Source organism: Hylobates moloch, unplaced genomic scaffold (assembly GCF_009828535.3).
Source record: "Hylobates moloch isolate HMO894 unplaced genomic scaffold, HMol_V3 SCAFFOLD_10, whole genome shotgun sequence".
Taxonomy (NCBI): domain Eukaryota; kingdom Metazoa; phylum Chordata; class Mammalia; order Primates; family Hylobatidae; genus Hylobates; species Hylobates moloch.
This window is the reverse complement of record NW_026652285.1, coordinates 103620221-103632663: the sequence shown is the minus strand read 5'-3', so window position 1 is coordinate 103632663 and position 12443 is coordinate 103620221. Positions and strand designations below refer to the sequence as shown.

Below are 12443 nucleotides of genomic sequence, written 5' to 3'. Positions count from 1 at the left end.
CACGCCTGTAATCCCAACACTTTGGGAGGCCAAGGCGGGCAGATCATGAGGTCAGGAGATCGAGACCACCCTGGCTAACATGGTGAAACCCCATCTATACTAAAAATACAAAAAAACATTAGCCAGGCATAGTGGCGGGCGCCTGTAGTCCCAGCTACTAGGGAGGCTGAGGCAGGAGAATGGCATGAACCCAGGAGGTGGAGCTTGCAGTGAGCCGAGATTGTGCCACTGCACTCCAGCCTGGGCAACAGAGCGAGATTCCGTCTCAAAAAAATAAAATAAAATAAAAAAATAAAATGCTGCTTTCTACCATCAAATGTGGTAAGATCAGGTGGAAATTAGATTTATACACATGAGTAACTCCTCATTCACCTGTCCTTTCGCATTTTCTACTAAGTTCCTTGAGCCCTACAAGGCCAAACATTTCACTCTTATAATCCTGGGAACAGTTTATTTCTTCATTCTTGCATTCATTCCTTGACATTACAACCTGCTTTAGAGAAGAAGCCTTTCCTAATGTTGTTCCCTTACACACAGAACTTAGCACAGAGGTTCTGCCACCATTTTTGGATGAACAGATTAAAAATGGCACGTCTTTTGATCTGGAATATGCAGCACACTCCAGACAGGAGAAATCTAGGAACAGTGGCGACACCACACAACAAATGGCCCCCTGTGGAATGCCTTGTTCCCTATACAGCTAAACCCAAATCTTCCCCTAAGTAGTTTAAATTATTCTTAGCACCACTGATCCACGGGCCTGTTCACTAAAGCCGATTGTGCTAGAAAGGCGCGGCTGGATCACCACACAGGCATGTGGCAGCAATTCGCTTGCCACTCCCTTAGTAAAAAGGTCCAGGGTCAAATAAACCTGACAGTGAGACTGGACACCATTCACAAATGACCAGCCAGAGATGGACTCCAAGTGTCATGAAGGAGCTCCGGTGCTCTGTGAAGGGGGCTCTGACTCAGAGTCACTTCATTATGGTAGAAGGTCACTGGCAAGAATCAAATAAAAACTCTAATTTTTAAAACATAGTATAACCAGCCCGGACAACATGATGAAACCCCATCTCTACAAAAATCACAAAAATTAGCCGAGCATGGTGGTGCATGCCTGTGGTCCCATCTACTTGGGAGGCTAAGGTGGGAAGACTGCTTGAGCCCAGAAGACTGAAGCTATAGTGAGCCAAAATTGCGCTACTGCTCTCCAGCCTGGGCAACAGAATGAAACCCTGACTCAAAAAAAAAAAAAAAAAAAAAGGTAGATATGAAATTAGGAAAAAAACCAGCACCTGTCCAATATTGCTGTTCCATCTCTTTCTTCTGCTTCAAGAATCATGAAGATATTATTGTAAGCATGAATTAATCTTAATAAGGATAAAGGGTAGGAAAAAAATCTCACACCAAAATACCAGTATTCACAAGGTCCCATTGTTTTAAGATGTTCACCTGCCATCTGTTCTCTGCCATGAGAAACTGAGGCAGGAAAGTCGGGGTGCTTCTTCCAAGGTCACAGGCTGAGCCACTGGTGGGGCAGCAGCTGGTATCTGAGCCTCTGACCTCTACCCAAACATGCAATCAGGTCTCCTGGGTCTGTTTCAGGTGACCTATCAACTGAGTCTATCAATTCAGGAAAAGTCCTTTTGAATTCCAAAGAGTCATGAAAACACTTGTGGGCAACACCCTCAAATCCCCGCATTCCTGACAGTGTCACAGATGCGTGACTCTAGCACAACAGGGGAAACTGAAACTGACTTTTACACTTGGCCCCCACCCTGCCCAGTGTGTCGATTCTGTGGGCTGGCAGGTTTCTGCCTGCAATTATTTTCTTTCTTTTTTTAAATTTTGTGTAGAGAAAGGGTCTTGCTATGTTTTTCAGGCTGGACTTATATAAACTCCTGGGCTCAACCAGTCCTCTCACCTTGGCCTCCCAAGTAGCTGGGATAACAGGTGTGTGCCACCACATCCAATTTAAAATTTTCTCCATCAAGCTTTATTGTGATAGTTACATTACCTATATTTTTTATAGGTAACACAGTAACATGGTTCAGAAGTGAACACCATGTAAAGGTAGACACAGAAGCCTTCCTCTCACCCCTATGCCCATTTGCCTCCTTCTGACTCCCTTAAAAAACTGGCAGTTTTCTGTTACCTTCTGGAGACTTTTTTTTAAACACATATACATCAGTATACAGATGGGTGGCTTTTAAAACATGCATATACAACATTTTTTAGAAGTGTATTTTTCCTCACTCCCATTTTTTTGTTTTGTCTTTTAAGATGGGGTCTTGCTCTGTCACCCAGGTTGGTGTACAGGAGCGTGACCACAGCTCACTGCAGCCTCCACCTCTGGTGCTCAGGTGATTCTCCTGCCTCAAGCCTCCCAAGTAGCTGGGACTACAGTTGTCTGCCACCACACTCGGCTGATTTTTTGTATTTCTTGTAGAGACAGGGTTTCACCATGTTGCCCAGGCTGGTCTCAAACGACTGGACTCAAGCAATCCTTCTGCCTTGGCCTCCCAAAGTCCTGGGATTACAGGTGTGAGTCACCACGTCCAGCCCTCACCCCCATTTTTTACACAAATGGTAAGATACTATACATACCATTCTGTACTTTTTTTCACCTGGAGATCTTGCCAAATCAAGAGAAAACTTCTGCTTTTTTTCTTTATAGCCAAATCACATTTCAATAAAGTACCATAATTTTACAGGCATTTCAAGAGACTGTTTGCAATCTTTTGCTATTATAATGTTGCAATGACTAATCTTATGCACAAGTCATTTCACACATGGGCAAGTATAATTTGTAGAGCAATTTCCTCAGGGTGCACTTGCTAGGTCAAAGGGTATTATGTGTTATTATTTTGCCAGGCAGTGCCAAACTGGCTTCCATAGGAATTGGGCCAATTTATACAGAAGTTTTTCTTTTAATTTTTGTAATTCTTTTTAAATAAAAATTAACATATTCTATCTACTTTTAAAAATTCTAACCTTACGGAGGTTGCAGTGAGCTATTGTGCCACTGCACTCCAGCCTGTGTGACAAAGCAAGACTCTGTCTCAAAAAAAGAACAAAAACAAAAAAATTCTAACCTTACAGAAATATAAGACATGGAAAGCCAAAGAACCAGTGAATGCTCTTCATAAAGCATCTTCAACGACCCTTTCGAGGTCAGGCACGGTGGCTTACGTCTGTAATCCCAGCACTCTGGGAGGCCAAAGTAGAAGGATCATTTGAGCCCAGGAGTTGGAGACCAGCCTGAGCAACATAGTGAGATCTCGTCGCAATCAATCAATCACTCAGTCAATTAATCAATTGATCAATAAGCCAGGCATGGTGGTGCATGGGCCTGTGATCCCAGCCCCAGCTACTGAGGAGGCTGAAGTGGGAGGATCGCTTGAGCCTAGGAGTTTTTTTGTTTGTTTGTTTGTTTGTTTTTTGAGGCAGAGTCTCGCTCTGTCGCCCAGGCTGGAGTGCAGTGGCGCGATCTCCGCTCACTGCAAGCTCCGCCTCCCAGGTTCACGCCATTCTCCTGCCTCAGCCTCCCGAGTAGCTGGGACTACAGGCGCCCGTCACCGCGCCCGGCTAATTTTTTGTATTTTTAGTAGAGACGGAGTTTCACCGTGCTAGCCAGGATGGTCTCGATCTCCTGACCTCGTAATCCACCCGCCTCGGCCTCCCAAAGTGCTGGGATTACGGCTGACCCTAGATTTGAGACCAGCCTGGACAAATATGAGCTTGTCTCTACAAAGAAAGAAAAAAAAAAAAAAATATATATATAATATATATATATATATATATATATCACCTGTGGTCCCAGCTACTCAGGAAGCTGAGGTGGGAGGATTGCTTGAGCCCGGGAGATCGAGGCTGCAATGGGCTATAATTGCACCACTGCACTCCTGCTGGCACTCGATCTGTACCCTCAGCCCCTTGGGAGAAGCTGGGGCATTGAAATCCAATTGGCACATTGACTGATCGGTCATTTCCCGTTGGAGACTGAGGGAAGAGCCTTTGAGTACAGGGATTTCAACCCACAAGGGGCAGGACCTCCTTCGGCATGGCAGGCTGGGGGTGAGGTTCAGGGAACAAAGGATGTGCAGCTGGTTTTCTAATACAGGCTACTAAAGACCAAGTCTGGGGAAGCCTTGGCTGGCAGAGGTAGTGCAGGAAGCAGAAGGTGATATCAGCATGGCGGCAAAGGGTAATAAGGGGCAGCCAGTGCTGCTTTACAGGAGAAAGCGAATTGTGGGCTTTTCCTAGTATATTCCTTTGAATTGTCTGCCCACACCACGACCACTCTCCTTCCCACTCAGACCTGCTGCCTAGTTTGGTCTGAAGCATAGTATGCTAGAAACATTCAAGCTATCATCAAAAATTAGAAGAGCTCACGTAGAAAATCCAGATCTTTTGGTTCTCTCAAGAACATCTGCTGACCCACATTCTCCAAGGACTGTGGGGGCTGGAGGGCAGCCTGGATGCACAGAACTCACCCTGTGAGTTTAGCCCACTATTCTGGGCCTGCCTCGGAGGCCGTGTGAATGTGTAATTCCCATGCATTTATTTTTAAAACTCTGAACACTGTTTCCTTCGGTCCTTCTCCTGAGCTACTCCATGGAAGCAGCACAGTGGGCTCCGCTTCCAGGGAGCTTCCTGTGTGTTGGGCGCAGCGCTTCTGGTAACATCACGTAACCCTCGGAGTGCTCAGATAGAACATCCTCCAGGCGGGCCACTCCAACCCCAAGGCCAGCTTCTTCATCAACCCAAGCCACACCATGTGACACCTCCCTCCTGTGGTCCCAGAAGAGAGGAAGCAGATGGTGCTGGCAACACCGCGGAGCAAGTAGGAGCCCACCAGCAGCACAGCCCAGTCAGCACTCCTCTGTCTCAGCAAGAGCACACATACAAAGAAACCAAAGAGCTGGCACCTCTACAGAGTCAGCACCCGCTGTGCACAGGCAAGGGCTCCACAGATGGTACCTCTTTGTGGAAGAGAGTCCTCAAAGCTTCTGGGTGCCTAGACCCAACCAGACATTCTGGAAAAGGCATTCACCTCCCCCTCCCCAGCGTCCCCAAACACACACACCCACGTGCGCACTTACCACCTTCGTGTCCTACTGGCTTTCCATTCAGCTGTGCCCATGACTTTGGTCCACCTGGCACTGAATTTGTATTCTGAAAGAAGGAAGAGAATCAGAAGAGGGCCAGCGCCCTTATTCCACTATACAATAACAGCCTATTACAAGGTGCTGAGAGGCCAGCACCTTAGATTCAAACCCTACACGGATCCATCCACCACCACTTTCTGAGCAGCAACAAAGCCCTGAACCTCCACTGCAATGCACACTCCACACAGCGGTCCCAGGGACCAGAAAATGCCAGGCCCACTCTACAGACAAGGAGCAGGATTTGGGGAGTGACCAGCTTCAAGTCACATAGACAGTGACACAGCAAAGCCAGGACCCAAACCTGTTTTTCTCCATGCGGTGCTCTGGAACCTCCCGTGTCCACATAGAGCTACTTTATTTTGCTCCAGAGACAAAGACTAAGGCCCAGTTCCGGCATGTCTTTAAAACTGTGCAGCTGCTAATGAGGAACGTGAACACGGGAAGGCCAACATGCCAGATCTTGAGCTGGGTGGGCCGGCTGCAGCACTTTCTGTAGTGACTGTGACTCTATAAGGCACAGCTCCCCTCCTGAGAACCCTACGAGGTCACCTCTGCTGAAAACTCGCCAAGGTCAGCATTATGCGAAGCACACCCAGCCTGACCGAATGCTCACCACACCCTGGGAGGGCTCTAGTCACATCCCCCACTGAGGCTCAGAGAAGAGTGACTGAGTCAGATGCAGAACAGCAGGACCAGGACCAGTCTCCAGCCTGCCTATGTCCAGTGCCCTTTCGAGTCTCTAACCACTAAGCTCACCCGTCTTTTCCATTCAACTAACATTCATCTCACAGCCTTCCTCTTCTAACTGAAGGTGAAAATACACAAAACAAAGCTGCTGCTTTGTGGAGTTTCCCCACTTACTGGTAGATGTTCTAAAACTCAAACAACACTGGGCACCTCTTCTTACCTGCCCCTCACATATGAGAGAAAACCAGGTAGCAGCAAAGCACTGAGCACTGGACAAGGTGACCCCTGTGCCAGTGCCAGGATGGGTTCCCCTTCCTTGGCATAGTGCTGCCCCTTCAGCAATTCATTCAAATAGATGCCCAGGACCTCACCCACAGGCCCCAGTGGTGGGGTCTAGGCACATACATCTTGAACATGCTTCAGAGGCAAATCTGATCTCTCAGCTCTATCAGCTCACTCCTTTGCTTTCAAATTCTGGGAAACAGAAAGGAACTCAACTCTAAATACTCTGACTAGCCTACAGGTCCCAGTGGATTTAGGCCAACAAAAAGGGCGTCTTGCATGATCATAGGCCTCTTTTCTTGTCTTTAATTTTAAAAGCACTGTTCAGTGTTAGGTGGGGAGAGGGTGTCCTGGCAAAGCCACAGACTTCCCTGACTATGGTTAAAGCAGAGAGGGGATGACATTTGAGACCTTATATTGCCCACGCAGCAAAGCAAAACCAAAATATGTTCATTCCCGCTGTCAAGAGAGCTGGTGAATACGAGATATCTACGTCTATTTTTCTTTTCATCTTCTAAAAAATTCATAGACTTCTCATCCAGATTTCTAGCTCTGGCTAAGTATATCCTCCTGCCAATCTCTGGAAACCTGTAGCCAGGCTCTGATGGACTAAGTGTGTTACGAGCTCTTGCTTGGTGAAATCATTACTTTCTGCTTAGAAAAACACTTAAAACATATCAACAAATAAAGGATTGTAGCTTCGTATTTCCCAAAGTGTGTTCTGAGAGACATTAGTCCCTAGAGACATTCGGTGAAGAAATGTTTCCTGGGACAAATAAATTCAGGGACTGCTGCCCATTATATCCTCTTCTCAGAGTCACAGTAGGTATTGGCATATGAAAGGCACTGAGAAGTACCACAGTAAAGGAGTCCCTTCATTTTGTTTTTCAAACTCACCTGGCCAGTGAACCTTTTTGTGACCCAAGCTTCCATGGAGCTCACATGACGCTTCCATGGAGCTTCACCTTGAACTAGTCTGCAGTCCAGCCTGAGTGACCCTGCCTCAAGGTAAATCAACAGGAACCAAAGTAGGTGCCTGTATCCTAGTCTGTATCTGAGGTCTTTTTCCAAAAGTTGCAGATTAAATTTCTTAACCAGTGACCACGACAGTTTCACATGCTGGTTTTCTAAAGTCACTCATCGGGTGTGCCTCTGGAATAGACAGGTCATGCACAACCACACTTCTCAGTAGCAACTCCTTCCATCCCCCAGCAACAAAGAGATTTAGGGGCTACCACGCCCAGGAAACAGTCAGGATGGGGTCCCAGCACCTACCTCCTGACTGATTGACTGTGTCGGTTTCTGCAAATTGGAGACAGATTTCTGCAAACCCGGCTGCGGCAGCGACTCCGGCGGCTGAGAGGCCGTCGCACTGGAACTAGACAAAGGCAGGGCAGTGGGGTCAGGCACCGCACAGAGTGTGCTGGCCAGGTCTCTGCGTTCTCAGGAGCCACAGCTGTTCAGCTGCTCACAGGAAGCAGACCTCCTCTGGCCAATAAAAATACGACTTTCCCCAGTAGATTCTTATGCTGGCAAAAACTAATGAGAAAACAAATCATGCTTAAGTTCTAGTCACTGACATTTAAAATTAGCACAAGACAGTCCTCTGCCTTTTTCTTTTTCTTTTTTTTTTTGAGACGGGGGTCTCACTCTATCACCCAGGCTGGAGTGTAGTGGGGTAAACTTGGCTCAATGCAACCTCCGCTTCCCAGCCTCAAGCAATCCTCTCACCTCGGCCTTCTGAGTAGGTGGGACTACAGGCGTGAGCCACCTCGCCTGGCCTTTCTTTTTTTTAAAAATGAAATTTTTCTGCCTTCTTGTAGAGCCTTCTGTCTGCAAAAACTAAAAGCTCACTGTAAACAATGCAAATGAAGGATTTCCCAATAGGGAAATTGAATCACTGGAATGAAGGGCTTGTGCCCCTTACCCCAGACCCAGAGCCCATACCTACTCAGAGGGCTGACTTTTTAACCTTCTCTGAGCTTATAAAAGAAATACATGCTCATAGTAAAAATAAACTTATAAATAAAACTAGGTAACACAGAACATTATGATCTCATCATCCAGAGAGAAACTCCAAGCAGACTTTTCGATACCTGTTAATACAGTTTTGTTTGTTTTTAACCAGCAGAGTTTTACACTGCAGGAATATAGTATTTTTCTAACAGAAGTGGAGTGACCCCATACATAAAGCTCTATGAGTTTTTTACTTCATGCATCTGAACATCTTTTCATCAACATAGAAATGGATCTTCCTTTTGCTTTTAATGACCACACAACACAACTAGACAGGCCATAATTTAACCAATCTCTCATATGGGGTTTTTTTTTCCCCTTTACAGATACAACTGCAATTTTTTTTTTTTTAGATGGAGTCTCATTCTGCCGCCCAGGCTGCAGTGCAGTGGCATGATCTCAGCTCACTGCAACCTCTGTCTCGCAGGTTCAAGCGATTCTCCTGCCTCAGTCTCCCAAGTATCTGGGATTACAGTTATGCAACACCACACCCGGCTAATTTTTGTTTTAGTAGAGACAGGGTTTCAAGATGTTGGCCAGGCCAGTCTCGAACTCCTGACCTCATGTGATCTGCTCAGTTCAGCCTCCCAAAGTGCTGGGATTACAGGTGTGAGCCACGGCGCCCGGCCTACGATAAGAATTTTTTTTTCTTTTTTTTCGAGATGGAGTCTCACTCTGTCACTCAGGCTACAGTGCAGTGGCATGATCTCGGCTCACTGCAACCTCTGCCTCCCAGGTTCAAGTGATTCTCCTGCCTCAGCCTCCCAAGTAGCTGGGATTACAGGCGTGCACCACCACGCCCAGCTAATTTTTGTATTTTTAGTGGAGACGGGGTTTTGCCATGTTGGTCAGGCTGGTCTCGAACTCCTGACCTCAAGTGATCCGCCCTCCTCGGCCTCCCAAAGTGTTGGGATTACAGATGTTAGCCACCGCACCCAGCCAAGAATTTTTTTTAATACATATCTTTGCACCCTTTTTCTGTATGTAATTCCATGGCATACGACCTTAGAAATGGAAATGCTGGATCAAAAGATATTTTGAAGTTTAAATGATTGCCAGGCTGCCCTCCAAAAAAGGCTGTGTCAGTGAATTTACACTCCACAGGTGAAGTGATGAAATCAACAAGAAATGGCCGAATGAAGGTTTCTGCTCTAACTCAGTGCTCCAGTCACTGTAGGCAACTTTCCACTCAACGAGATTCAAGGAGGGCAGCCACCCCCTGGTGGGAACTCCTCCAATACAAGTGGCTTATCTGTAAATGGAAGCCAAACTCTATACAGACACCCTCTTCCAAGATTCACCTGACCCAGGCAACTCACCATTCGTGATTATTACAAATAGAAGGCTACTGATCAGGTTCTTACATCTCCTTCTACCTAAAACAGAAGCTTCCAAGTAGTCGCACTTATGTGTTCTCCAAAACTAAGCACTGAGTCCCCATGTTGTGGGCCCACTTGCCACCTGATACCTTGGTGGGAGGATGTGGCCTGGGGCAGCAGAGAACCACACGGGGGTCTGTGCCTTCACCAACACTCCATCCTCACCTCTTCCCTGGTGGATGTGCTCCAGCACAACTAGCCCTCACTGGAGCCGCAAAGGCAGAATAAAGGCTGGATAACAGGAGGGAGTAATGCTTTGTCCTCTCTAGAACTTTTGGTGGTGCAGAGGATTTCAGTCCTTCCATTAAAATGTGCGATATCCATTTCGTTCCAGAGCTCATGGTGTGAATGGAATGAGTACCATGTGAATGGAATGATGACAGCAGCCAGTATCTGCCCCTCCTCTGTGCCAGGTTTAGGCTAAGCACTTGACCTATGCTAGCCCATCAATGCCTCATGGATACCTTGTAACCACCAGCAGAGCCAGGTATCATTCCTATTTCAAGGGGGGGAAACTGAGGCTCAGAAGTCAAACAATTCTCCAGGTTCCATCAAGCTAATAAGTGGTCTAGCTGGAAACCACTTAGGGCTGGCAGATTTCAAAAGTCATGCTATACCGCCCATCAATATGATCCCTAAGCAAACTCTTAGAAACGTTTTAAAAATAACTTCTAAGGCCCCATTTTGATTACCACTTTATAATCCTCTAACTGAATAACTAGCTCACTCTCTACATCCTGTCTGAAGTAAATACAGGCAACAATTTTACAAAAGCTGCCATGGTCATTTCCAGCACAGACTTGAAAGAAAAGGATGCTGGGGTCGGCAGGCTGAGATCTGGGTCCCTTTTACCGTCTGGTTTCCTATGTCAGCAGGGAGGCCACCAGAGATGCAGGCCAGGAGGGTGCTGTCGCCAGACAGCTTTGTTCACATTCCTTAACAGGCAAACCCCAGCAGCAGGTTTCTGCCTGCCAGCCTCAGCAAGGTCCTGTCCCTCCCTGAACACATCCCCTTCCCTGAATTGTCTTAGCACTGGCTAAACACTGAGAGAAGACTTGCAGAAGGAGACAAAGGTGCAGCCATCCAAGTGGGCCCCAGGCAGCCAGGCCCTGTGTTTTCAGCCCACCACACAGGGGCTGTTTCTCTGATTGACAGCACTGTGCCACCCTCTGCCCCCTAGGGTTTCTGTAAGTACTGTGCTGGCAGGAGGTGAGCCTCCAGGGAGGCTGCAGTACAGTGATCCTGGAGGATTCTGTGCTGCTCTCACTGATGACTGGGTCTGTTCAGAGCAACAGCAGAAGTCTCCTCTGTCTGGGAAGCTGCTGGGCCGACGGTTAGGGAAGCTGCATGATTCTCTGCCGAGCTCAGCTCACAGGGACACCCATCACCAGGAATGAAGTCCTCAAGCCCCAGCTCTGTCCACAGTGTTTCTTACAGGAATTGGCTCTGAGTCACTGCATAAGTTCCTCTGGGGTGATGAGGCCTTTCCTAATAAGGCACAGGGGGAAACTGGTCATTGGGGACAAGATTGTCCACAGATGTGCTGCTCCATCAACTCTAAAAGCCAGAAAAAATGAAGGCAGGGAAAAAGAAACATACGAAGCACCAAGGCCGGAGAGGAAGCAGCTTCATTTGCATTTCCCAGTTTTCCAACTCTGCCACTGCAAGACTAGCGCTGCAGTAGCCAAAAGGTTAGGGTTAGTTTGCCAAAGGGAAGGATGCCGGGACCACCCCTGGAGTGCCAGCTCCCACTCACCACCCACCTCCTCCGTTTACCTCTTTGGGTCTTGCTGATCCTGCTTGTTTGCCCATCCCGTCCCGTCCTTGGGTACTATCACGATGTTGGGGTCGTTTCCTTTGTTTTCAGACTTCAAGCTTGGCAGGTTTGCAGGTGGTGGCATGCGCCGGGCTGCAGCAACTTTCCCAAGACTCTGTAAGCCATGTCTAGGAATAACTGCAGGGAGAGGGGCACGGAACAGACACCGTGCAAAAAGGTCACAGAAGGAAAGAGGCCTGATGCATTCCGCTGTTCTTTCAAACTCGAAGTGATCATAACAAAGCTAACCAAACAAAAAACAAAGGGCAGACCAGCAGTAGGACAAACAAGTGTCTGGTGTCACTTTAGTCACTTTACAAGCTCTTCACTGAAGACTACAGGGACAAAGGAGCTGCTAAAACCTGTACAAAGGCTTCCGTTTCACTGGTGGGCAGGACAAGGCTCGGGGACTTTACAACATGGGTGAGGAGCCAGGCCCAGGAACCTCCAGCTTACAGAGGAACCACCTCTCTGCAAGTTGAGACAGCTCTGGTCTCATTACAGGACTAAAGGGACAGCCTCTGCCTAGACCCAAACCAAGACTGAACAGGAGCCCTTCGACATTCATGAAGTCTTCATGGGGCGTGAAAAGGATCAACAGGAACCTTCCCAACTAGTTCCAGAATATCAAGAACCATGAAAGCTAAAAAGGCTGATAACACACCAGGCGTGGTGGCTCACACGTGTAATCCTAGCACTTTGGGAGGCCGAGCCTCCCAAGTAGATCGCTCAAGTAGATCGCTTGAGCCCAGGAGTTCGAGACCAGCCTAGGCAATGTGACAAAACCCTGTCTCTACGAAAAATATAAAAATTAGCCAGTCTCATAACTCGGTCTCTAAATAAACAAATAAATTTTAAAGCAAAATTTAAAAAATTCTTTAAGGATGGCCAGGCGCGGTGGCTCGCGCCTGTAATCCCAGCACTTTGTGAGGCCGAGGCAGGCGGATCACGGGGTCAGGAGATCGAGACCATCCTAGCTAACACGGTGAAACTCCATCTCTACTAAAAATACAAAAAATTAGCCGGGAGTGGTGGCGGGCACCCGTAGTCCCAGCTACTCAGGAGGCTGAGGTGGGAGAATGGCGTGAACCC

General features: G+C 47.5%; 1 protein-coding gene across 14 annotated transcripts in view; it reads right to left on the bottom strand.

The window, feature by feature from the left end:
• The window catches only part of PRRC2B (proline rich coiled-coil 2B), a 132616-nt gene that overhangs the window by 57257 nt on the left and 62916 nt on the right, over nt 1–12443 (bottom strand). For all 14 annotated transcript variants that reach the window (XM_058446072.1, XM_032165456.2, XM_032165455.2 and 11 more), the window contains exons 3-5: nt 11312–11489; nt 7416–7518; nt 5106–5178 (exon numbers count right to left, since the gene is read on the bottom strand). In XM_058446072.1, the coding sequence (XP_058302055.1) occupies nt 5106–5178; nt 7416–7518; nt 11312–11489 (354 nt within the window). The remainder of the gene's footprint in view (nt 1–5105; nt 5179–7415; nt 7519–11311; nt 11490–12443) is intronic.